Source organism: Protopterus annectens, chromosome 8.part0, assembly GCF_019279795.1.
Source record: "Protopterus annectens isolate FY-2018-M chromosome 8.part0, PAN1.0, whole genome shotgun sequence".
Lineage (NCBI taxonomy): Eukaryota > Metazoa > Chordata > Ceratodontiformes > Protopteridae > Protopterus > Protopterus annectens.
In genome coordinates this window covers 1,780,492,005-1,780,518,592 of record NC_056741.1, presented here as the reverse complement: position 1 = coordinate 1,780,518,592, position 26,588 = coordinate 1,780,492,005, and the positions used below count along the sequence as shown (strand labels likewise).

General features: G+C 41.0%; 1 protein-coding gene across 6 annotated transcripts in view; it reads right to left on the bottom strand.

Moving 5' to 3' along the window:
• Window positions 1-26,588, bottom strand: part of PDF (peptide deformylase, mitochondrial) — a 174,591-nt gene that overhangs the window by 125,827 nt on the left and 22,176 nt on the right. For 5 of the 6 annotated variants that reach the window (XM_044081275.1, XM_044081279.1, XM_044081277.1 and 2 more), the window contains exon 2: window positions 21,857-22,465. In XM_044081275.1, coding sequence (XP_043937210.1) covers window positions 21,857-22,465 — 609 coding nt within the window. Of the gene's footprint in view, window positions 1-20,708; window positions 21,268-21,856; window positions 22,466-26,588 lie in introns of all 6 variants that reach the window. The other variant, XR_006365932.1, reaches the window with a different exon arrangement.

Genomic DNA, 26,588 nt, shown 5'->3' with positions numbered 1-26,588 from the left:
AGCGTGCCACTGCAATCGCCAGGGAACAAGGTGGAACAGTTGGTGGGCCACCAACCAAGCCCCCACTCACACACACTGAGGAGTTACTGGCCAGTCTGGGGACACCCTCAGAACAGCATCCACAAACACTATCTGCAATCCTGGAGGTGGGTGTCTCCCAACCAATGAGCCTGGAGTTTCCTGGTAAGCCAGTACTGCACATATGGCTACTATATCCCATTTATGTGCATGTGTCACTGTACATTATGTAATGTAACAAAATATGCATGGTATGTGGACACACATGCTGCATACTACAGTATGCTACCCTGTGTATACACATGTGCATACTATATGCTATTGTACAGGCGAATGTGTTATCATGCACAGTGCACCCTGTGGTTGTCATACAGTCATGGATAATGTTCATACTGCTGTATCACCCCAATACAGATACCTCTGACGTGCCGCACAAACAGGAGTCCGTTGCAGGTGAGACTGTCATCAGTATCAGGCATGTAAAAGCATAGATATATTTGCTATGTGGCCAGTTAACACTTGTACACTTGATGTTCGTTCCATTCACGATATACAGATTGCGTCACCCCATCATTCACACAGGCCACCCATGTGCAATATATACAAATGAAATGATACACCGACATGAAACCAGAATATTTGTCATTGCTACATGTGTGGTCAGCTCTGCATACAACAGTGGAGGTGTTCTACAATGGAGGCATATATACTACACATTGGAACATCACGTGTGGTACGCAAACAGTACCACACAGTGAGCTGTGATACGGGCAGCCCACAGGAGTCACCATTGTGTCATATGCCCCTGCAATGGGTGCACACATTGTGATGTGCCATCTGACATGTCCCAGACACGTAGTGTATTGGCTGCAATAATGTCACACTATCCCATAACCCATACCCCACATACAACCTGTTGTCTACGTAGCCCTGTGGATAGTGACATATCTGACATCTATGGGTGTATGTCATATGGGACAACACAGACATGTGTGATAGACGGCCATCACACACATTTGTCCAACACGTGCTCACATGGCCATGGGGGATGGCCAGAGATACATAGCCACACAGTAGATGTGATGTGTATATACCGTTTCACATTGTCCACACATGGTCCAATTATAGCTTTAGTTGACCGATTATACAGTTGATGTGGTACGCTGGACATCCTAACAGCCTGTGCACAGCCAGTGGAGGTGTCACTGACGTCTGCCATATAAGATGTGTTGAACATCATGCCTGTGTCACAGCATGACAGTAGTCGCCTCTACAGCTTCCACAGACATTGACACCACATCAGGCCACAGATACTGTACATTTCCCTTGCTGCTGTAGGACATCACCGTTAGCTGTGCACCTCGTGTGTGTGGTACAGCAATGTCATGTTGGACATGGTGAATTGACAAGTCCGCTATGTGTGGACATGGTTGCCAGGCAGCTAAGACTCTGTAGTTGTTGTGCAGGGGTGTAATCTGTAGATCCTCCAGTGACCTGTCACATGACACAGCACAGTTTGGTGTGTACACACCTCAGCATCATGGGTCACAATCCACAGTTATGTCATTAGTATGCATGCAGTTATGGCTATGCAATGTGTACATATTATGCACTGTATAGCAATATAGACGCCTCATGACGCCATGCAATGCACAGTGTCTGTACTTCACACTGTAGAGCAATGTAGACGGCTCACACTACCATTCCATGCACATGCACATTTGCTAAACATGCATTCTATCTGTAGGGCATACAGACAACACCGCAATGTGATGGCCATTACGACGCTGTACATGTCAGGACACCATTGTGTCAAGACATGTATGCATGTTAATGCACACATCAGCAGATTACATGTCAAGGTCACATCAGCCAAGTGTACTGTTATCCTGTTCTGGTCCACATGGTGTATCACAGGGATGCATGCATACTACCATGATTGTGTGAACTGCATGGCTACTGATATGACACCTGCTTGCTGTATTGTGCACCCCAGGGGGTATGCTTACTAACACTATTAATGTCTGAGCTGCATGCCGTCAGCTGTATCACAGGCATGCTGCATGCCGTCTGTCAAATCACATGCATGGTGTGTGTGTGTCTCTATGTGTGTGCGTGTCTATTGTAATTTAGAGTCTTTCTTTGCATTCACAGGTGATGTAGGTGCGTTACCCTCCTGCGGTCCATCTGATGTTGGTGTCCCCACAGATGCTAGCAGTGATGAACATATGCATGAGGTACAGGCAGGGTTGTCAGGGGCTGTATCTGTGCCAGTGGTTGCCATCCCAGCTATGTTCCCCTCTTCCCCGCACACAGTTCTGCTGCCAACACATACCGCATCACCAGTGGCCATTGAGGAAGGACAGTCTGCGTCTGTTAGCGTGGAACAGGAACGTGTGGTGGCTACAGAAGGTGTGTCTCCACACCATGGTATCAGTGTAATGTCTGCAGATGTGCTGCCACACAGGCATGTGGCTGGTGCTGCTCGTAGGAGGACCTCTGGCAGACATGCACCTACAGGACAGAGCGCAGCAGCTGGTATCACCAGACGCATGTTCCAGACTGCAATGGCGGCACAGGCACGTGCTGAACGGCAGAACAGAGAAGGGCAGAGGCTGCAGAGGGCTGCTATCCATACCCCAAATGACAACATCCAGGCTTTGGCAAATGCTCAACAGCAGATCGCTGATGTTCTGGACAGGCGATTGGGTGACATGGTCGGAATCCTTGACCGTGGCATGGCAATCTGCGAGCATGAGTTGTCTGTGCTGGAACATCTGGCAGGAGTGAGGCGTAGACCACGTGGACTTAGGCCAGTTACACCACCTAGTGCAGGTCGACGTGAGCATGCCACCTCGCATGCCCGCTCCCATAGTGCCGGTAGCAGTAGCAGTGCAGCTGGTGCTGCGCTGTCCACACCAGGACAAAGCAGGCCACGTGGACGTGGCTGTGGATGTTCCCAGCGGGGACACTGTTCCAGTGGACATGTGTCGGACAGTAGCCAATCTGTACCTCCGCCTGGTAGTGCCCGTGCAACCCCTGGCAGGCACAGGTCACGTGGCCATGCCCGGACACAGTGAGCTGTACAACGTGGTCTGTACAATCTGGAACGGTTAATAATACCCTTGTGTAGGCCTCACAAAAGGCATAACTGTGTGCACACATACACGCACACAGCAAACACATCTGTAGGGCACCACAATACCCACATGCATACTGAACAGACATGTCCAATCATATCACTGGCCCTTACCCACACACATGATGTCACCCATTGGTGCAGCCTATGCCCCTGGCACACATTATCACCCTGTGCATATGATTAAGCCTGTGCCGCATCCCTGTCATCCACACCATCGGTGCAGGAACATGCTCAAATGATCTGACGCACAGGGTGAACAGAATAGTGAGACGTGTATTACATTGGTTGTGTACTGTTGACACGCACCAGACATACCATGTAGTACAGGTGTAGCATGCATTGTTATATGTGCACAACCATGTAGTACACGTGTAGCATGCATTGTTATATGTTCACAGTATGTGTCTCGGTAGCAACAGTAACAGCATGTTGGTAATGATGCCCAGGTTCCCTCCTTATGATCTACTTGCATGTGTATACAGGTAGCAGTGTCTGCAGTCTCCCATGTGTAACTGTGGAGTACTCACAGGCACGTATGGCAATCTCAGCATGCTATATGTAGCCTCAACCAGACAGCTGGAAAGTCTAACATACCACAGATGTCCACACATATACTGATCCAGCAGCCTGTGTGCAGTTTAATAGGCTACAGTGGCTAGAGAGGTGACATCCATACCAGGTCACATCACAGGTATGTTGACATGGTGCAGGGGTTGTACACAGCGGTCTGGACAATGATAACGTTAGAGGCCACTTGATAGCATGAGGCCTCACTGTGTAGCAGTAATACCCTGTCACAGTACAGGAACATGCCCACACTCACGGGGTCGACAACACTAACGCACACCCCATAGTGTTGAGGTAAGGTCACTTGCCTATGTGGTCATCACCCTCACAGAACTGTGCACCCACACGACGTGACACAGAGAAGGGACATGTACAGGTAGCCAGTACGGCTGAGACGGATGGCATCAACAGGGTAGTTGACTATCACCATGAGGGGTTGGGATCCTGTGTGTTCCGTATGGTAGCATACACCCACACTCCATGCACCAGACAGCCATACATACATACATACACACACACACACACACACACACACACACACACACACACACACACACTGTGGAGACCAACTGTCATACACATAGGTTTATACTAGGCTATCTGCCCTAAGGCATTTATAAGCCTAGCCCAAATTTTTGTGGCTTACGCCACCCCTTATATGAAAAAATACTGTGCCCATTAGTTTGTTGTGCCTCTGTCCAGCAGTGACACAGAGATGATTCCCTGGGTAAACCTACGATCTCCCATCCACAGGTCAAGATTTCTCTTGAACAGAGCCAGCGAGGTGCTCTGCCTCACATGGACCAGGATTTTATTCCACAGCATAGGGAGTCTCTGAGTGATAAATCTATCCCTCCAGCACGTCCTATTTATATCCGTGCTAAGGTTTAAGTCGCTTGCTCTAGTGGTTTTGGATTTTTTGAGGTGGAGCATGTCCATTAATTCCGGGTTGGACATGGCCTTGTATGTCAGGCACATGTCACCTCTGAGCAGACGGTATGAGACTGAATACAGCTGGAGTTTCTTCAATCTGGCAGCATATGACAGATTTTGGAGTCCCTTTATCCTTTTGGTGAGGAACTTTTGGGGTCTCTCCAATTGCTGTAGATGTCGGGTGAGATACATCCCGAATGGGGCATTGTACTCTATCATTGGTCTGATAAGTGAAGAGTACAGGGGAACAATGACCTCACTAGATCTGGATGTGAATCCCTTCATGATCAGGTGGGCAATGTAGAAGGTCTTTCTAACCACTTTAGCAACGTGAGTGTCAAAAGAAAGGCCACTGTCAACCTGGGTCCCCAGGTCCCTGATGTGCTTAGTGGATTGCCACCTATATGGTAGCTTGGGGTTACCTTGTTTTTCCCGAAGGGTATGACTATACATTTTTTGGCGTTTAACTTCAGGCCATGGCTCTGGCACCATCTATCTGTTTCTTTGAGTCCCTTCTGAAGGATATCCATGTCCGATGCACTTTCCACTATGGCACCCAGTTTGCAGTCGTCTGCAAACTTTGTCAGCCAAAGTCCTCCCATGTTGGCCTGTACTTCTGAGAAGTAGATGCCGAACAATAGGGGCCAAGGACCGAGCCCTGTGGGACACCACTTGTGACCGGCTTGGAGTCTGACATAGCGCCAGCAACTCTAACCCTGTGGGTTCTGTCCTTAAGCCAGTTTGCAACCCATCTTGTGACATATGGGTTTACATTTAAGCTGGTAAGTTTTTCTACAATACCAGAGTGGGGTATTGTGTCGAAAGCCTTTGCAAGGTCAAGGTAGGCTGTATGGACTGCCTTTCCCTCATCAATGGCCTTGGTGACTGTTTCGAAGAAGTCGACCAAGTTCAAAAGGCATGATCTTCCCTTGACGAAGCCAAACTGGGTCGGATCCAATGTCTGCAAGTCCCCTATATCTTTGTTTATGAGCTCCATTATGCATTATCCATACGGATAGCTGATGTGTGTGATACACACACCACACCTGCCTACGTCATGCTTTCCACACTGCAGTATGTACAGATGTCTACAACAGTGTACAGGGGTGTGTCACAATTGGGATGTATTCCCCACCATATGTGGCATATATGGTCACACATGCAAACACACATGGCAGTACTGTGAATGATACACCTGCTATATGATGACACGTCGAACAGACATGCAGCAGTATTGGCCGCATTATGTGTACCAACGCTATGTCCGGTAATTGTGCTGCTATATGCACACGGGAGGATGTAACTGTTACAGGTGTCGAGTGACGTACAGTCATTAACACCTGACCGCTGTGTAGGTATTATGTCTTCACCGTCAGGTAACAGTAACATAGCATACTGTTTGCACATGTAATGGTATGATGGCGTGTGACACACCTGTGAGCCGTACCCGGCTTACATCCATCTACACAGGTGGATCACCACTTTACGTACACACATCCATCCATACCTGATGTACATCCTACCGTACTGTCAGTATGTCACCATATACAGGTGTCAATGATGGGGCTGCATTGCAACTGCATGTTGTAGTTCGGCACAGATGAGTTACTTACATCAGCTACTGCACATGCAGGGCAGCTGCATGCACACTACAGTTTGTAAATGTGTGTTGGTCCTACATGCCAGTCATGTAGCCATGTTTGTATGCATTGCAATCGGTGGACATGTGTGTTGACATACATAACACATGGACTGTTGTATGATATGATGCGTGTCATGGGTAACTAGTACAGAGGAAATGTGTCCTCGGTCAACATTGCTACCTCATGTACTATTGGCATTCAACAGCCATGGACCCACCTCCCATTTGTGTGCGTATGATTGCTGTAGCCACTTGTCTGCATGGAGGACAGCAAAAGCTATGCTATGTACATATGTGTTGTGTGTGTGGTCCATGCACATATCCACTGCAATTACATGTATGACATATCCGAACATGTGTGCTCATTGGTGTACAGCGACAGTCATTTGTCACAGCTGTGTAAGACCCAGGGCCCCTGTTATGTGTAGAGCCAACCTGGTTATGTACAGTGGTATCATTGCAATGCATAACATATGATGGAACCCTGTCAGTATATGTGTAGTCTGCACAGTTGCTGTACACCTATGTACAGTCCACTGGTCATGCGTCACACGGTGTTGTGTTGATGTATTGCTGGTCCAACGACATGGTGTTGTCCGAGGGCTACATTGTAGACTGCGGTGTGTACCTCTGTGATCGGCACCTGAGACATCTGTGATGGCTCCTGAGTGTGTACTGGCCAATACATGTGAGTGGCCGTCATGTACGTGGGGACAGTAATACCATACTGTGGCCTTCCGTGTTTAGTATCCGTGTGCATGCAAGACGCCCCTTTGCACCTGCTAAGTGTGTGAGCATGCCCAGTATGCCGTTGTGTAGTTGGACACACAGTACATTCCAAACTGCGCCCTTATGTGTTTAGAATCCATGTGCATGCAAGACGGCCCTTTGCAACTAAGTGTGTGAGCATTCCCAGTATACCGTTGTGTAGTTGGACACACAGTACATTCCAAACTGCGCCCTTACATGTTTAGAATCCATGTGCATGCAAGATGGCCCTTTGCAACTGCTAAGTGTGTGAGCGTGCCCAGTACGCCGTTGTGTAGTTGGACACACAGTACATTCCCAACTGCGCCCTTACATGTTTAGAATCCGTGTGCATGCAAGACGGCCCTTTGCAACTGCTAAGTGTGTGAGCATGCCCAGTATGCCATTGTGTAGTTGGACACACAGTACATTCCAAACTGCGCCCTTACGTGTTTAGAATCAGTGTGCATGCAAGATGGCCCTTTGCAACTGCTAAGTGTGTGAGCATGCCCAGTACGCCGTTGTGTAGTTGAACACACAGTACATTCCAAACTGCGCCCTTACGTGTTTAGAATCAGTGTGCATGCAAGATGGCCCTTTGCAACTGCTACATGTGTGAGCATGCCCAGTATGCCGTTGTGTAGTTGGACACACAGTACATTCCAAACTGCACCCTTACATGTTTAGAATCTGTGTGCACGCAAGACGGCCCTTTGCAACAGCTAATTGTGTGAGCATGCCCAGTACACCATTGTGTAGATGGACACGCAGTACATTCCAAACGGACGTGTGATACTAAGCGTGTGGGCATGGCCAGTGACACCTTGTGCCTCTGTGAATGGGCATGGCCACTGACATCCTGTATAGCGATGGTGGACATCCAGGCAACAGATGTCCATTTTCAACGTCACGATGGATGCCTACATTGAACACACTGGCTGACTGTCTTGCAGGGTGTACTGTCTGTGGCGCGTCCTGTATCTATGTAGTGTTGTTGTGGTGCTTCATAGATATTTAGTTGCCCTGATCACTCCACTGCCGTGTGTTTGTCTACGTCTACCTTGGGACAGTAATATGCTTTCAGACTGCTCACTCTCTATACATTCTATATCGGCGTCCTTGCCTTTGCGGAAGATGTCACCCACCTAAAAGTATGCCTCTGGGAGTGCTGTGTTCAGTAATCTCGGTAGCGCATTCTGTAAATGCGTAATGCTGTAGTGTGATAAGGTAGTTAGGTGTATGTTCGACTCCCAGCCCTGCCAAGTGTGTGTGTGTGTGTGTGTGTGTGTGTGTGTGTGTGTGTGTGTGTGTGTGTTTCCTGCAGCCTGGGGACATGATAATGCTTTTAGACACCTCACACCACATACATTCCCTATCGGTGTCTTTGCTTTAAGGATGATGTCACCCACCTAGAAGTATACCTCTGGGGGTGCTATGTTCAGTAATCTCGGTAGCGCGTTCTGTAAATGTGTATTGCTGTAGTGTGATAAGGTAGTTAGGTCTGTGTTCTAATCCCAAACCTGCCACGTGTGTGTGTGTGTGTGTGTGTGTGTGTGTGTGTGTGTGTGAGAGTTTCCCGCTGCATGACAACAGTACATTGCTTTTACACTATTCACTCTCCGTAGAATCTGTATGGCGTCTTTGCCTTTGATGCTGATGCCAGCAAGCTGGACGTATGCCTGTGTGAATGCTGTGATCTAGTAATCACTGTAGCGTGTTCTGTACATGCGTAATGCTGTAGTGTGATAAGGTAGTTAAGTCTGTGTTCTGATCACAACCCTGCCAATTGTGTGTGTATTTCTATTTCTATATATGTAATGTAAACAGATATTGATATGTATGTGGATATTAGCACTATTGAATGTGCTGCATTATCTGTACGTGAACACCTTTGATGTATGTAAATCTGCTATGGCTCTGTGATAGTGCACATACTGTGAGCTGTAGTGATCCTGGGTTATAGTTGTGTAGTGACCAGTTATTCTGTTGCTGGGTATTACAAGGGACATTGACAACAATGATAGTACAGCACCTTTAAACGGTTGTGTGCACATCTCAGCAACAGTCAGCAGTGGTTGTTACTTTGGAGGATGAGTATGGCTCATATGACTATGTATTACCTGACAATAATATGCAAATCAGGTTAACATTACTGACTCCCGTTTATCCACAGGTTGTGATACAGATCCCAAGAATGTATGTGCATACATTGACAGGTGCAGAACTGGAATATTGTTGAATGCAAGCAGGGGTGTCCATGGCCAGTAATGGCGATCTGTACAGCCTGGCAGGTACGGTCTGTGACTGTCCCACAACCTCCTGTATATGCATGACACATGCCTGAACTGTGTACATGCAGACACACACATGAAACAAACAGCTAGGGCCAACACATATACACACACACATTGCATCAACATTGGGCCATGCAAACACTGTTGTCCCCCACGCACACACATACTTACATGTTGCTTGGATGGCTCAATGACAGGCTCTGGAAAAGAAACACCATACCCTGTGCATATGATGACACCTGTGCCACCACCTGTAATGTGTAACATAGATGCAGGAACAGACTAACATGGTGCTGATGCTCAGGGTGGCTTTATAGCACTGTATTAATGTTAAAATGTTAAAACAAAGTGCGATATCCTTCCAGGTGTATGTAAGCAGGCATGATGCATTGCAGCTATGACCATCAATGTAGTATAGTTTACAGCACTGTTGATTCTGATGATTTATTATCCATCCATGTGCCATTTGACTGACGTGTAGTATAGGCAGCATGTGTTTCAGAGTGTGCAGTACGTGTGTGATGTGTGTAGTACAGATTTATACACGCTTATAAACGTGTACACTGGCTTACACGACATTACACGGGCTTCAACATGCTTACACTAGCATACTCGTTCAACGCGCGCGCACACATGCTTACTTGGGCTTACAGGCGCGAACACACTGTCAGCAGGTTTGCATGAAACTTCAGTGATATCCATGGTGTACACCATCAATTTCCTGACTGTACCTAGGATAAATCATAATACGTCTCTTCCACTGATGAGTAACTGACAGCAAACATGTGACACATTGCTCCGATAGGATTACAGTGTTTTATACATACACACTCATGATGTCACCTATCTTCTACTCTGATAGTCCCCTTAACCTACTCTTCCACTGTAGTGGCTTGGCCCATATGGCATGACAAATTGTGATTCACTATCCTCAGCCTCAATTGCATCGGATTGCCTACTAATGCTTGGTTACATCTCTGACAGAGCACTTCCACACATAGCAACCAGTACTCAGTAGCCATCTTGTCTTCAGCTTGCCATTCACGTGCATGGCGAACTAACTGTTAATGATAATTACAACGTCTATGTGTATTTTAAATATTTCTCTTGTTTTGAAAGCGCAGCGCGTTTTCACGCTGCTGCGCTACACTTGCACACCGGAGATCGGGGGAAGACAAATAGAGTTTTATTAACTTACAATGGAAAAATATGCCACTGGCCTTATATTTGGCCATTGGCATACTTCTTCAACTGAATTCATCCTTTATTTGCAGCTGACATTGCTCCATTTAGCTACTTGCAGAACGTAACTCGGTTAACATCAGAGTACATTTCTGCACAAAACTCTACTCTTGCACGGACAGCTTACTGTTACATGTATCGCAGATTTACATCATTTGCATAGCTTTCACCTACAAATGGGGTCATTTGCATATCCTATCATTGTCCGTGCAACATTCGGTTTAGGGGCTGTCTTTCACGCCCCTACAGGATATTGCTGAATAGCTCGGCAGACATCTTGCCTTGTTCTACACTTCCTCTACTCGTACACACTGGCCAAGGCTCCATGACCCCTGGCCTAAGCTTTACTGTGTGCTAATATGTCTATTTGTGGAGTATGCATGGCTGTAGGCATGGTTTGACCTCCTACATCTGACATTTCTACAAAGCAGCTCCCACCTTCATCATTTGTAACGGTGACAGCCCTATAGGTACTATATATACAGCTGTGACATTTGACATGTCAACACATACCTGTGGTCAATACTGAACTGGCTACTTCAGCGCTTTTCATACCTCCAGTTTTCTTATAGTAGTATAGTCGATAATACTGTTTTCTATCACATGTATCTGTTTCTGATACAAGATATATCATTGTATTACACCACTACATGCAAGAAGAAATCACAGGCCAGATGCCATTAAATTCCTTTTGCAGGACACACCCGCAAAGAGTGTTGTGTTCCTCACAAATGCCAACAGGTGCTAATCAAAACATATTATGTTATCATCTACCTTATGTGTTCGCTGGTATTTGCGATGTCCGTCAGTGGCAGAACTCACATGCGAGTGTGGGAGACTGGACACTGTATCGGGGACACTGCATAACAACTTGAGGGACACTATTAACCTTCCACATTGACTATCACAGGGCATAAGTATTCATTCACATTTATCAAGGTACATGCTTTTGACTTATACATGTTTTGTCATTTGTCATCCCGTCTTTCTTCACACCTGTCCACCTGATATCACTAGTTCTGTACATTTATTTAGGACAGGGTTACCTTCATACCTCTCAACTGTACACATGTTGGGTAAATGTCCCGAACTTAGACTTGTAATGTTGTTCCTTCTTTGTTATTATTGTGCCTTTCTTGTAGATTAGTGACAGGTCATTAAGGACTGTGAGCTTAGATAATAATGACAGACATTAGTAGTTTATAACTAATAACCCTCAAAACATTCATACTAATGAATTATCCATTATTCTATCAACATTCTAACTTTGTCAGAGGAATATTTAACATGGTCCCTATTTGTACTTATTTAAATATGCCTTTGTCCAGATGTCTTCTTCTGAAAGGTTGAGAGGTATGGTTACCATCTTATTTGTACGCATGTACGTCCATGATAATCGCTTACATGACACTATTAGTCTCTACATCTTCCCCCAATGGTTTACACAATATCCAGTAGATGGGTTCTTCATTTTTGGAAGGTATAGGCATGTGCTATACCCACATAGGAATATTAATCACTCCCATGGGGCGGACCTAATAAATCTGTGCCAACCAACACCTGTGAACCTAGGCCCATTCTTGCATACCCATGATTCCCATACCGGACACCCCTCCACAGTAGTCATAAGACATATTTAATGTGAGCGATAATAAAGTATGAAGATACTTTTAAGCACTATCCACTCTCCGCGTATCGGGACATATGTCATACATTCTGTCAACCCATGTGTTACTACCCTTGCACAAGCTACTGTTGCATGTACAGCTATATTGTAGCTGCGGATGTGACTTCCTTTCCGTCGATTATTACTGGCCGTTGCTTGTAGACAACACTTTTTGGAGTCCTGCAAAGGACACTTATATCCATGTTTAAATAGTAGAACTTGCAGATTTGGCACACTGGTACTTTCCGGGCAATGGTTTGGAAAGCAGCAGTGTATTTACCTTTCTTGCATGTCTGTATGTCTATCCATAATAGCTATGACGTAGCCTATTTATGTACATGTGTTATGTCTACAAGGACAAATGTTTGTGTTTGTTATGTATATATCAATTAATGTAATTGTGTGTGTGTGTGTGTATGTATATATATATATATATATATATATATATATATATATATATATATATATGTCTGTACATTCTTTCTTTCATATATTTATTTAGTTTAAGTCTGTGGATATATACCTATACACAAATATATATATCCATATGTAGATATATAAATAAACGTGTAGAAAACAGCATTCATTTGCTATGCTGTGAGCAGATTACACACGCGCAGGCGCACTTGCATATCCTTATTGTGGGTTACATATGTTTACTAAGTCTTTGTGCTTACGTGGGCTTTCTTAATTGTGACGGTACCAGTACAATATCTGTAATCCGGTTAACGGACATATGCGAAACACATGTTCACCTTTACATATTTAAATGTCTTTACAACGCACGCGCATTCATTAACTCATATGTGCTGAAGTCGTAGTTGACCCGGGACTGCATTCACGCTAGCCGGATGCTGTAACCACTATACTATTGGTGTTCTGACTCATTTATATGCATACCCATAGTACATAGCTACATTAACATACGCCTGCCTCACCGCTTCACTTACAACACAGGCATCCATTCTCCTGCTGGGAAAAACGCGGTACTACACATTACACATTCCCTATTCCCTACTGCTCTGGACCCAAGCTGCATATTTAATCACTCCAAGGATATGCAGAACTCCAAGGCTTATAGTCCTGGCACATACAAGTCTTTGATTGTCAGGGTGTTCCTGTGGTGATCTGGGTTTAGGCTTGTCCGCCTAGTGAACGGAACTGCCCTGACCGAGTTCAAATGTCAGACGAAGCACATGGACAGCATTTGTCCATTTTATAGAGGTTTACCTGTGTTTACAGACACAGGTCTTTCGGCACCTGTCAGCAGCTTTTTATGTTGGCAATACATAAAATGGGCGGGGGTGGTTACAATACATAATCCACAGTGAGGGGGTGTTCCCATTCACATTTGACTATTTCCTGTATGCATTCATACGAGGATTATTATTTTCGACATGAATTAACTACAGGTATGCAGTGGTACAGTAAACAAATGTGAAGGCTTGTTACTGTTAATATGTACGGACCTCTGTTGTTTTCTGGCAAATCAGTAGCTAGTCATTACAGACTGAAGTCAGAACATAATGACAGACACTTGAGTTTCAGACTTCATACTCTTCAGGAAATTAATGCCAATGTACAAACTGTTATTCTATCAACTTTCTCAGTTTCTTTACAAATTGTCCATACTTTTGGGCCTTTGTCCCACTTTTATTCATGGCTTTGTCCAGATATCTTGCTCTCAGAGGCTGACAGGTATACTTTTATTCACGGCTTTGTCCAGATATCTTGCTCTCAGAGATTGACAGGTATGGTCGGTCACACTTACACACACATTAAGTGTCCCTCACACAGTAGATCAGAGTTATCCTGTTTACATCAGTGCCTTCATCACCTTTATACCATTTGCCACTATGCGAATGTGTGCAATATATTTCCGCTTATTCGTGTCGGGACACATGCGTCACGGGCAAGTGTTTGATCCTGGGTAGTAGGTTATGCATGACCACTTAGGGCTGGACAGTGTCGTACACCTCTAATGCACATTCCAACTTCCATCCAGATATATACAGGACTGGACTTCGTGTCTTCCGTTCTAATGTTTACACAGGTTACGTATCCCATGAGGGATATCCAAAAATTGTACCGATCCAAAACAAGAGGCATACCGAACATCATTTTGGAGTTACAAAAATGTGCTGAGGTCGTGTGCAATCCTGCAACCGCCTAGGGTGACACTACCTACTACATATGCGTAGTGGTCACTATGTGTAGCTGTGGCTGCACCACACCAGTAGGCCAAGTACGGCTGGATTTGGTGGACGTTCAGGTACGGGAGCGGGTTGTGTGATGTGGAGGGGATGCTGGGTAGTCCATTATGCATCCAGGTGTGTTGCATTTGTTATGGCCAGTTCCATCAGGACTAATCTGTGGGTATGTGCCGGTGACATATCTATACATTTGTATCGCACATTTCAATATTCATCTGTTATTGCAGCTGTTTATACATGTGTTTGTTTTTCTTTCAGCTTCACCCGCTGCTCCCTCATACACCTCCGGTTCACCTATTCTGCATACGACACAGTATCAACTTGGAGGATTGTACCATTACCCATCTACCCCACACACACAGATTCCTCACACCCCATACATCTGTGCTTTGGTTGTTGGCCCATGACACGGCCAGAGTAACACATTGAATACCCTACATGTGTCTGGTACCTGTATGGTTGTGTGGACTACCCTGCCATGTTTGCTTTCCACATGCTATACCTCACGCACATAGGTACATGCCCATACTTCTCTTTCATTACATGTTTGGTATACCCGGGTACTACCCATTCGACTGTGACACATCCTGACAAGTTCGGCTTGTACTGCTGACTTCCGGATTTTGGCGGCCTGTTGTACTCATTGGTAGGATGCCACCTTTTCCTATGTCCAGGATGGGATATATTCCGTACACATATCCGACTGTAGTGGACAACACCTCCCCACAGTCGACGGTAGGGTCGCCACCTTTTTAATTGGCCAAAGTGGGACATTTTTGGTACACACACCACATTTTACAAGCCAACACATACCCACGGTCAGTACACAGGACAGAACTTAAGACTTCTTGCCTATATCAAAGCTTATTCTTGTAGCAGTTCAGTTGCTTATTCTGTTTCTTATAACATTTATGTAATTTAGATACAGAAAACCTGTTTAATGCAACTATTACATAACGTATAGGGAATAATTTTGTCTTATAATCTCAGGACATTTGCCATTGTTACAGGTTTTTGTCAGGACACAACTGCCCAAGGAGGGACTGTCACTCGCAAAGTGGGACAGGTGGTAATCCTAGTCGACGGTACATATAATACTGTTCCTTTCAGCCTACATGTGTCCTTGTTGTTGTGGCTGTTTGCATGCTCCTTCTGTTTCGTTTACATGCTTATTCTACTTCCTATCACATTTGGTATGTGAAATACGGACATACCTTTTGTATGTGACTATTACATGCCTTTTGTGATATAATTCAGACATATGGTCACTAGATATCTACATTTCTCGTGTATTTTGTTATGGACACATCTGTCCAGCTGTGTACCCTCCCTCACATTATGGGTCAGCTGGTGACCCTCACCATTGGGCTGGACGTACCTACTGGCGGATCGCTAACATATGATGCGTTTCACTTCCACTTGGTATGGCTATCTACACTGCATTGGACTACGGCCACACGGTCTTCCATGTCATTTGTTCGCGGGATAGGGACCCGTTATTCCCTACCGTGCATTTCTGTTTGCTTTGCCACTTTGTGTTCGCAGGTACTTTCTTGCATGCTTTGCATATGTTTCAGTACCCAGGGACACTGACATGGTTACCATCTTGCAACCTGTTATATGCAAGCATTTTAGGTTGCACATCGACAGCCGCTGTTTCTACGCCTCCGTGCAGCACTTCGACACGCCCTATGCACTCGCTCTCCTTTCCTGTGCACGTGGCTGTGTCGGCAGCGCGCCTTCATTACTATGCATTTGGCTCTACTGCGCCATCCTCATGCCGCACGGTCGGCGCAAGCCTAACGCCGAGCTTCATGAATCCCGGGGTTTATCTATATTTTATTTTACAGTCATCTTGCTCCTTTAATTACCAGTACATACAACACTCAATGAAATGAACACCCTTGTTTAATGCCACATTTCATTTTTACTTCTTGCCAAAAATCCTCACATATTAGTGGAATCAAAACTGTATTTTCATGTACAACCCTACATAATCACGAAATTTTTTATCAAACCCATGTTATTTAACACCACCCACACACTTTTGATTTATACAGTCAAGCACTTTACAAATATCACAACTTAATATCCTACCTTCATTATTTACAGTAAGTGAACTTTACACCACAGGAATTACTACTAACATCCACTTTAATTTTTTATACCATATGCTTTTTATACCAAATGTTCCATGACTGAATAAACTTGTGCTTATATTAATTCAATCAGAATTTTATTGTTATTGTCACCCTGATACAATCCAAATGATCTTCACTTTTCTAATATTTCTGTTTTTTTTTACTTTCTCCAAATATGTTTGAATACTATATACCATTAATATTACAACTGTTAAAAATTCTCACTCCAAAAATTTTTTTCACACCTACCTACAGTTTCAGTTCACACTCTCAAGACTGGCCCTATACTTCAAACACCTAGCAAAATGTCACAATGTACTAAACACAGCTTCTCTCTCTCTCTTAGCTCTCAAACTTTTGCAACCTCTATCAACCTACATGAACAAACCTGCTAACTACTCCCAACTTCAGACCTCAACTGAAAGTTTATCTCAAAAGACAAATAATGCATCAATTCTGGTCATATCAGCTTTCTCACACTAAGCCTACAATTCAACAAAGTATAACACCACAATGCACAGAAAATGCTTCTCCTCCACCCATTTAAAAATCCTGTATATTCTGTAAATAATGCGTGATTACCAAGTAAAGTTTACATTAAGTGCTGTGTTGCTATATACTGTAAATAATTTGTGACTGCTATGCTTGTTAACATTAATTGCTGACTGACTAATATCTTGGGCCCAATCCTTCACATGAGATATTAAACCAAGGCCCCCGCTGCCTGAGTTGGTGGCAGCTCCGGTAGATATAAGTGATCTATCCCATGGCACTTATTGAAAAGAACAGGTGTGTTTTTATTATTAAACAAGACTTATTTACAGAACAATTATATACATATTTAAAATATTTACCATTATATATAAACTTTATGCAATACTTTTACCAGAACCAATTTACTGGTAAACTTAATTTCATTCAGTCTTTCAGTCCATATTGTCCAAGAAACATAAAATATAATTGTCAATTTGCATTCCTTTTTTTTCCATCATAAAACCATATTCAATCAATTCCATATTAATCTGCTCCATTTTGTAAAACCTTTCTTCAACATTTTATAATTTACATATTTCCTCTCATCATTTTTAAACTCTCTCACATTTCCAAAATACATGCTCTGTAGTTTCAAATTCTCTACAATAATTACACATTCTGTCTTGCTTTCTTTTATAAGGCATATTTGCCTTAACAGGTAATTTACTCACAGACAATCTCCACAAAAAGTCTTTAAATTCATGTATATTTTTATACTGTTTACATCTTAATAGTGCTTACTTTTATTTCATTCATTTACACATAAGCCGATCTTCTTTAACAACATGTAGAATTTTTTTACTTATTTCTTCCATCCGTTCTATGTTTCTTGTTATTAACACGTCATCTGCATATTATAGGTAGATGTATTTCATTTACTATCTTATATCCTGCAATATACGTCATCTGATTAATCTTTGTCACTAACGATGCTGCTAATTGGACATCCCTGTCTTGCTCCACATTCTATTTTTATTTCTTCACTTATCCATTTACATTTAATTTACCAATATTTCTTTCATACTCTGTCTTTATTACTTGTATTATTTTCTTACCTATATTATATGCCTCTAGAATGTCCCACAATGATTTATATTGTATTTTGTCAAATGCCTTGAGTCTCTCACCATAATTTCTGCTTCTACTTTTTTACTTATGATAACTATGTCTTTCATTAACCATAATATGTCTTGACTTCATGTTTCCTTTCTACCAAATACTTGACCTTTCTACCAAATACTTGGTCAAGTGCTATTTTATTTAATTTCTTAGTTACAGTTTCATGAATATTTTATAATCCATATTGTTTTGTACTATTGGGTCTCCAGTTCTTTATACTATCCCTTTCTCCCGTTCTCCATATAAGTACTATAGTTCTTATACACAACTCCTTAGCATTCCTAAATCTAAACCATTCATTTAATACTTCTACAAATATTATTTTCTGCCAATTTTCCATATCTTTATACACAAGGGATTCAATACCATCTATTCCTACAGCCGTATTCATATTAAATTACTTTAATATTTCACTTAATTTTCTCATAAATTCTGTTTCTTCCAAACTTCCATTATCTTTTCATTTAATTTAAGGTCATATTTTTAATTTCTTACTTCTTTCTTAATAAAAGATTGTACAATATATTCTTTAATTATCGTACATATTTCTTCTTGTGTTTTTACTTTATACCCTTTATCAAGTTCCTTATTCTCTTTCATTAGTTTGTTTAAGGTGCTGCTTTTTCCTCCTGTAGGCAATATCTTTGTATAACAGATTATTACTCTTTGATTTCATACATTTCCTTTTCATGAAATGTCCTTTTGTCTTGTAATAATTCTTTATATATTACTTGACTTAGTGTTTTATATTCCATTCTTTTTTCATCTTACTTTATAGGTCTTCCAAGAATCATTTTTTATACTTTTCTTTAAAACTTACCTACCAACTTGCCCAGTTTTTGTAAATTCTTCTCATGCCTTTATGAGTTTTCCATAATTTATTTTTTTCTTTACTGTCATCCTGTTTAAAGTCTCATTCATTTAACCTTTATATATTCTTATTTCTAGTATAATTTATCCATCTTCACTATATGATCAGAAAATCCTGACTTATCCCTTTCTGTATAATTTTTAAGCTGACAGAAGAAATAATTAATTTCAGTCAATCTCACTTCTTTTGCAAGTCCAATGTTTATTATCCCATACAGTTTACAGATTCTCATTATTTTATATACTGTTTTACATCACTACTGATCTTTTTGCTTATTCTTAGGTTACAATTAAAGCCTCCCACCAATACAATATCCATAGCTGCACACACAGTCAAGATTTTTTGAACATTGCTGTATATACTTATGTTATGAAAAAACAGAGAGAGACAATTACCCAATATACATTTGTGCTCAACTTTATATCTAATATTGTTGTTCATTCTAGTTCAACTATAGTGACATCTAGTATTTTAATATCTTCTTGACATAACACACACATGCCTGAACAGACACCTTTACCCATGTTCCAAATAATTGGTCCGCCCCATAATTTTTCTATTTGTGACCTTTTTCTTCTGTCAGTAATCTTATATCCTCTAATATAATGATATCAACATCTAATAACAGCACACAATTCTAAGATACCTATCCTCCTTTTTTATGTTTTTCATGCTATTAACATTCAAAGCTACAATTTTCAACTTTTGAAATTTTTACGTTTATCATCCACTACTTTTTTCATTATTAGATTTTTAAATTTTATTTTTCTTTCTCTCTCTTTTTCTTATAAAATTCTTTTTCCTCTTACTACCTGCCAATTTGTATACTGTTCCTCACTTGTATCATTTGATTCTATTTCCTTCTCTTTCTCACCCTCTTTTGTATTTATTATATCTTAGTTTTCTTGTATGTGACTTTGTTTTTCTTGCTTATTACTAATGTCTGTATCCTTTACTAAATTATGTGATTCTTCTTTTTCTATAAGCTGCATATGCTCATCATACTCTAACCAAACATGTCCTGGTTTACCACATTTTTTGTACTTCAGTTCACATTTCTTTTCTTCAAGATCTGCTTTACCACACATGAAACAATTTATTTTGTCACATTCACTTATTCATCTTTACCACAAAAAAAAAAAAAAAAAAAAAAAAAAAAAAAAAAAAAACACGTTTTGGGCTGTCCTCTGTATTTCACAAAGCCTCTATTGCCACATACATTAATGATACTAGAATTGAGTATGACATTACCATTTACCGTATTTAATATAACCCCAGATTCCCACCACCCCCAGTCCATAAGCCTCTTTCATCATAAATTTCTGTTGTATCCAGAACATCTTTACACACTATTAACAACTGCTCTTTTAAGTCCTTTGCTTCAGTTTTAGTGCTAAATTGTTCTAGTATTCTCTTTTTTTGTTTCTCTATGAAAGGATTGTATTACACATTCTGACCATGGATTACTGTTTTTTGTTTTTTTTTTCATAATTTAATCAAACAATTTCTCCATGGCTTGTCCACTTTCAAAAAATATATCACAGTATGTCTTTCTATTAATGAGAATAAATGCTCTTACCTCTGTAGGTGAAACACCCAATGGTGCTGTTACAGAGTCCCACACTTCATACCTTTCCAGTCCTTTTTTGTCACATTCTTACGATGTATGTTTTCTTTGTCTCCTTCACCTCTTCAATTATATTTCTCCTTCCTTCACCTTCTGTGCATATAATTTTCTTCCTGGTGTATCTTCTGCCATCTATTCCTGCATTTTTTTTTCAGTTCTCCTTAGCTGCTACTTCGCTTTCTGGTTCAGTTTGATTAATAAGATCTTTGAGATACTTATCCCGCAACCCTCTGGACTGGAGGGTTGTAATAATGCATCCCTGCTGGCTCTCAGCATCTCTCTTTAACAGCTTCTTCTGCAAAATAACTTCAGAATCCATTCCTTCTTCACACACATTCTCCGTAAAGTTTTGTTGCCTTGTTCCTACAATTTTGATCTGAAGGAGTTCTCCACCCCCCGGCTTACTTGCTATCATTTCTGCTATTTCCAAACTCAAAACTCTGTTCTCTTTATTTTCTCTGTGCTGCCTGTTTGTCACATTTCCTCCTATTTCTCTGGACCACCTTCGTTCCTGGATCGGAAAAAGGAAGACAGACGTCAACACACTAATGTGCCCCCCATGCCAAAGAATAGGGGAAGTCCCCCAGTGCCATAGCCAAATTTCCTCTAGTTATTATGAATACCACCTTGGGTCATCCCCGAAAAGAGACCATCGGCCTTGTGGGACTAACCTGGTTAACAAAGTATAAACAAAAAAATAATTTTATGTATTTTTCATGCATCTTTGAGCTCAAAGGCTGATATGCTCTTGATAGACTTTGGATACATATCTCATCATCTTTAAAGTGGGTTTATATACAGTCTAGTACCACCACTTAACATGAGCAAAACATCCTCCTGTACTTCTGCAGAGCTTTACTCAAGGTGTGCATTCCACAAAGATTATTACTCTAATGCGAATGCATTTATTTGTGAAATGTCAGGCCACTGGGCAAGTTTTTGTATGAACACTGTAGGAGAAATTAAAGCATTAAATGAAAAGACAAAACATACTGTACGGATCTACAACATGTCAATGTGTAAACATATGTTAAACATAATAGAAAGATAAACAATACTACATATGCATCTGCCAGTTCAAACAGTGCACATGAACTCACCTGAGATTTCTACAGCTTGATACCGGGGAACACATGCTGAAAATCCAGACAAACTTGCACAGCCCTCTGGGAAAGAAAAGCTTCTAGAGTCCAGTACTCTCAAGCTTGGGTTCACAAACACTTTGAGGGGAAAATGAGCAAGCTGACGAATTTCTCTCAAATGCAGGGAAGACTCATTGTACTTCTGTTCAGTGAACTCTAGAACCAGCACCTGAAGAGGAACTCCAACTTGGGGGGCACTGAGACCAACACAATCCACTTTTCTCATTACTTTGATAAGAGTTTTTACAAGTTTCTGCATATCAGGGCTGGTTATCTCTGAAGGATTCACAGGCTTGGCAATGCCTCGAAGCACTGGGTCACCCACCTGGCACACATGGAAATATGGGGGTGCTGGTGGTGCAATAATTTTACGTTTCAAGTACTGCCAGTAGGTTCGCTGTTTAACTTCTGAATAAGAGCTGTAATCACAGACAGAAATAAGTAAACAGCTCTTTCCTTTGGATGTCTGCAATGGGCAGAATGCAGTAAGACCACTGGTTCCTTTCCTCAGATAGGACCTTAAAGTGCTGCTTAGGCTTCTTAGTAACATGCTTGCTACATTAAGCCCTGGAAAAAAAAAGAAAGAAAAAATTTAGCAATAAGACAACACGTTTCTTTTATCAATATAGGACTCCGTTCCTTTTTTTGTAATCATCATGTCATTTTTCAATCTCCTTTTAGATAAAAATAAGCTACTCTTGATCTTTGAATTCTGGAAAATGAAAAAAGCTATTCTCTGAGGCTTGCTGTTTGTAGTAACAATGCTACTCTTACAAACTGGCACCATTATTCAGTGTCCTTTGCGAATTCTTTGTTTACCAGGACCCAGTATCCACTTTAGACAGCAAGATTAACTGTTGCATAACAACTTCAGTTTATCCGGGTCATTTCCTAGCTATGGTTCCTTAAGTGCAAATTCTGCATTTCCTTTCTGTGTCTTTAAGAGTCTTAACTGCATTTTCCAGTTTCCTTCAACATCCCTAAGGCATGCCAGTAGACATTACATGAACTATTAATCTTCTAAAACCATCTGTGTGTGTGTGTATGTATATTATATATATATATATATATATATATATATATATATATATATCTATATGCATATATATTTGTGATGCCAGGGTTGAGAAAACTGACTGAAAATGTGATGTCTGTACTATTTGTTTATTTTTTTTAATTGAAGCAGTAACATATCAGTAAGCTGTATTTAAGGACAATAAAATATGTAAAAGAAAATGCACAGTGAAATTGTACTTGCTCAATATCCTAACAGTGATAGAAGAATTGCTCTTTCATGTAATATGTAGAAGAAAAATGTCTGAAAGCTGCAGGCTTAATCTAGGATGCCAAGCTGTGGTATCCACATCTAATTAGCCAGACAGCTCTACATATTACAATTTCATGTTTAGTAATTTATTTGGCTATAAATAAGAGTGGCACAACAGCTAGTGTGATTTCTCTTTAGCCAAATTTAGGGTGATGGCAGTACTTCTTTGCCAAAATGAAATATGTGAAAAACTGGAAAATTCTACCAGGATAATGTGGGAATTGTGTGCATGTGTGTGTGAATAAGAAATTCTATGCGGGGAAGTCTGCTGCTGTTGGAAAGGGGCAATGCTGTTGGAAAGGGGCACTAGAAGACAATGTGATTTACAGAGAATGGTAAGAAAACAGCCTGTGGTACTAGACTAAAGTCCCAGCTCCATAAGTGGCCAATACGTAGTCTTAGTTTTGGTTGGGATTTTGGAAGCCCATACATAGGGTAGCAAGTATATATTCCCTTTATGGTCTTGAGGCCACCCTGCATTTGGTAAATTGGTTATTGAATAAAAACTGTATGCATTGTTTTAATTCAACCATTTGGGTACAAAGTGGTGCGACTCCAGAGGCCATCCTTTAGGTACCCAACAAACCTTCTGAGGCAGTGTAATAGATCCAAGGAACATAGCCCCTATCAATCACATATCCAGATGGTACACTGGGTGGCAATGGTAGAATTTGAACACCATCAGTGCCAGACAAAATGGCTGGCAGTGTCAGGATTCTAACTGCTCCAATATCAAACCTGGATGTCATATTTGGTTGCTGTTAGATTAGAGACTTCCATTTTAAAGTAGTTATTAGGAATTAAGCAGATTCCTAGTAAATTCACTATAGTACATTTAGGTAGAATAAGGCCTGAAATATGGAGTCAGACATGTATGCATTCAGTTTCAGAGTAAGACAGTTTATTAGAAAGGAAAGATAAGCATGAAATGTGCAGAAAATACAGAATGTTCTTTTCTCAAGGGAAAGACACAATCTTGCCAGCTACAGAATTTTCCTTAATGGAATGTTAAATAAAGCACATACAAGACAGGGCCTAAGAACCAAGACCAAGAAGGCACGTAAAGTATAACAAGGTTTTGGTATTATTAAAATACACTTCAGATACAGTTAGGCAGTCAGTCAGTCAGTTCACTTGACCTGACATTACAGAGAAGATTAAGCCACAATACAGACACTCGAGATGGAGTAGAGAAGACAGGTCAAATAAAGACCATTTCAGTTTACATTATTCAGGACAATCAGAAGACGTGCAGAAACTCTGGATATATTTAGCAACACTGTTATTACTAACCAGCATTCCAGTATTTCTACAGACTGTTATTGTTTATCAACACTGTTAATGAAGACAGTATTCGGATATTGTGAACATCTAATAAAGCCTTATTAAATGAACTACATGTCTGGAGAATTCATACTTAAAAGTACATAAGACATGGCCCATAAAGGAGAGACTGGCACCTGTTCAGCACGAGTTTGGGTAATTAACAGATAAAGACTTTTGTTTCAGTCTCATTTCAGCTGTTTCCAGTTAATTACAATATACTACAGTCTTATCAATTCTTACAATAGCAAATCACTGTGAATAGGGTAAAACAGTTAAAGTAACTCAGAAAACACCATAGTAACCTTGCATCAGCAGTCACACTTCATGTGTTCTACAAAAAATCTAAAAAAAATAGCAGTGTTTCATTCAACTACATGTGTTCTACACAGCAAACTACAGAATGGCAGTGTTTCATTCCAGGCAACCTTATCAGCCACTTGTGTTCATTACAAACATTTCAGAACTTCAACAGAGACAGCTGTAGTAATTAATCTGTTCAAGTACAGTTTTTTGTGCAGCAGCCAGCTTGACTTCAAGGTTTCATTAACAGTTTACAGTCACAATTGTTCCCAGTCTATCAGTTTCATAACAGACTTTTCAGCAGCATACCAGTGTTTTTCCATGATGACTGTGAACTCTACATAGAATAAGCCAGAAATGATGGCACTACATTTTCTGATTATAGAGCAGACCTTTCAGTAAGACAGCACTATTTCATACAGAAAATGGACAGAGCAGATGACCTCTAAACAAATGTCACAGCACCAGTGTTTACTTCAGAAAAAGCCTCAAAGAACTTCAGCAGATCAGCACGGAATCAACAAATTTCAGCAGTGTTCCTTCAGAAAAAAAAATACATTACTCAGTTAACAGCTCAACATTCTTTCAAGTTTCCAGTGTGACATCAAACAGCAAAGAAGCAACAAAAAGGTTAAAAAACTACAGATGGCAAGACACATTCTTCCAGGATCATAAAGTTATGTAAGACTTTATATGCACTTTTTACTTAACAGCTCAAAAATGTTTAAATTCATCAGTACAAGTCATTTGCATACCTGTTGTATAAACATGTCAAGTATTACTTCTACAGTTAGGACATCAATAAATCTTTGATTTAAAGTTAAAACCTGGGTAAAGCAGTCTAAAAAAACTATGTTCCAGAAATGTTCTTTTAAAGTTAAAGGTTATTAGATCAGGAAAGTTAATTTCTAAACACAAAAGAATTAACTCACAGAAGCAGGCTACAGGAAAACATTTGATGGAGTCTGCGACTATCAGTTATAGTTTCAGACTTAAATGTACATGTTCAGCAGATGTAATTCAAAATGCAGAATTATGTTGCAGTATTAAACATACAGACATCAACACAGGTAACATACATAACATGCAGGCAATGTCTCAATTTCACATTATTTCACAGTTTCTTGTTTTCAGAAGCAAGTGCAAATATTGCACTGAGGGGAGTAAGGTCAAAGTGCAGATTTTGATAAACTAAATTCCAGGATAACTGAAAAACAGACTTCAGCGCAAAGTAAAATTGCTACCATTTCAGAGCAAAATAAAGAAAGAATGCATTCCACAGCTATCTATAAAGAGTGCGGCAGTCTGGCACGAAATCACAGCATTAATCTGTCATTCTTTAAGGTTAAAAGAAATGACGATATTTCATTCTTTACAGACAAATCAACTTCAGTTAAACATAGATCTTTATTAGAGGACACAAAAGCATGTTTTGTCAGGATTTAAAGGGTCAAGGATTACAGCTGCTAGCAATTCAAAGTATAACAGCTCTGTACAAGGTATGAACATGTCATTAGAGTTATATGCTGTTTTAAACTTCAGTGACAAGATTTTTGCAAATGTACAGATTTTAAAAATTGGTTACAACAGAAACATGCAGACTTATGGGTTAAAGATAAAATAAATTCCAGTTCAGCTGACACAGCCAAAGTGCTCAGAAAGACATACTGGGTGTGGCCAGTTAGGAAAAAAAAGGTAACTGTATACATATATGTCTTGTAGGGTGTACCAGAAAGG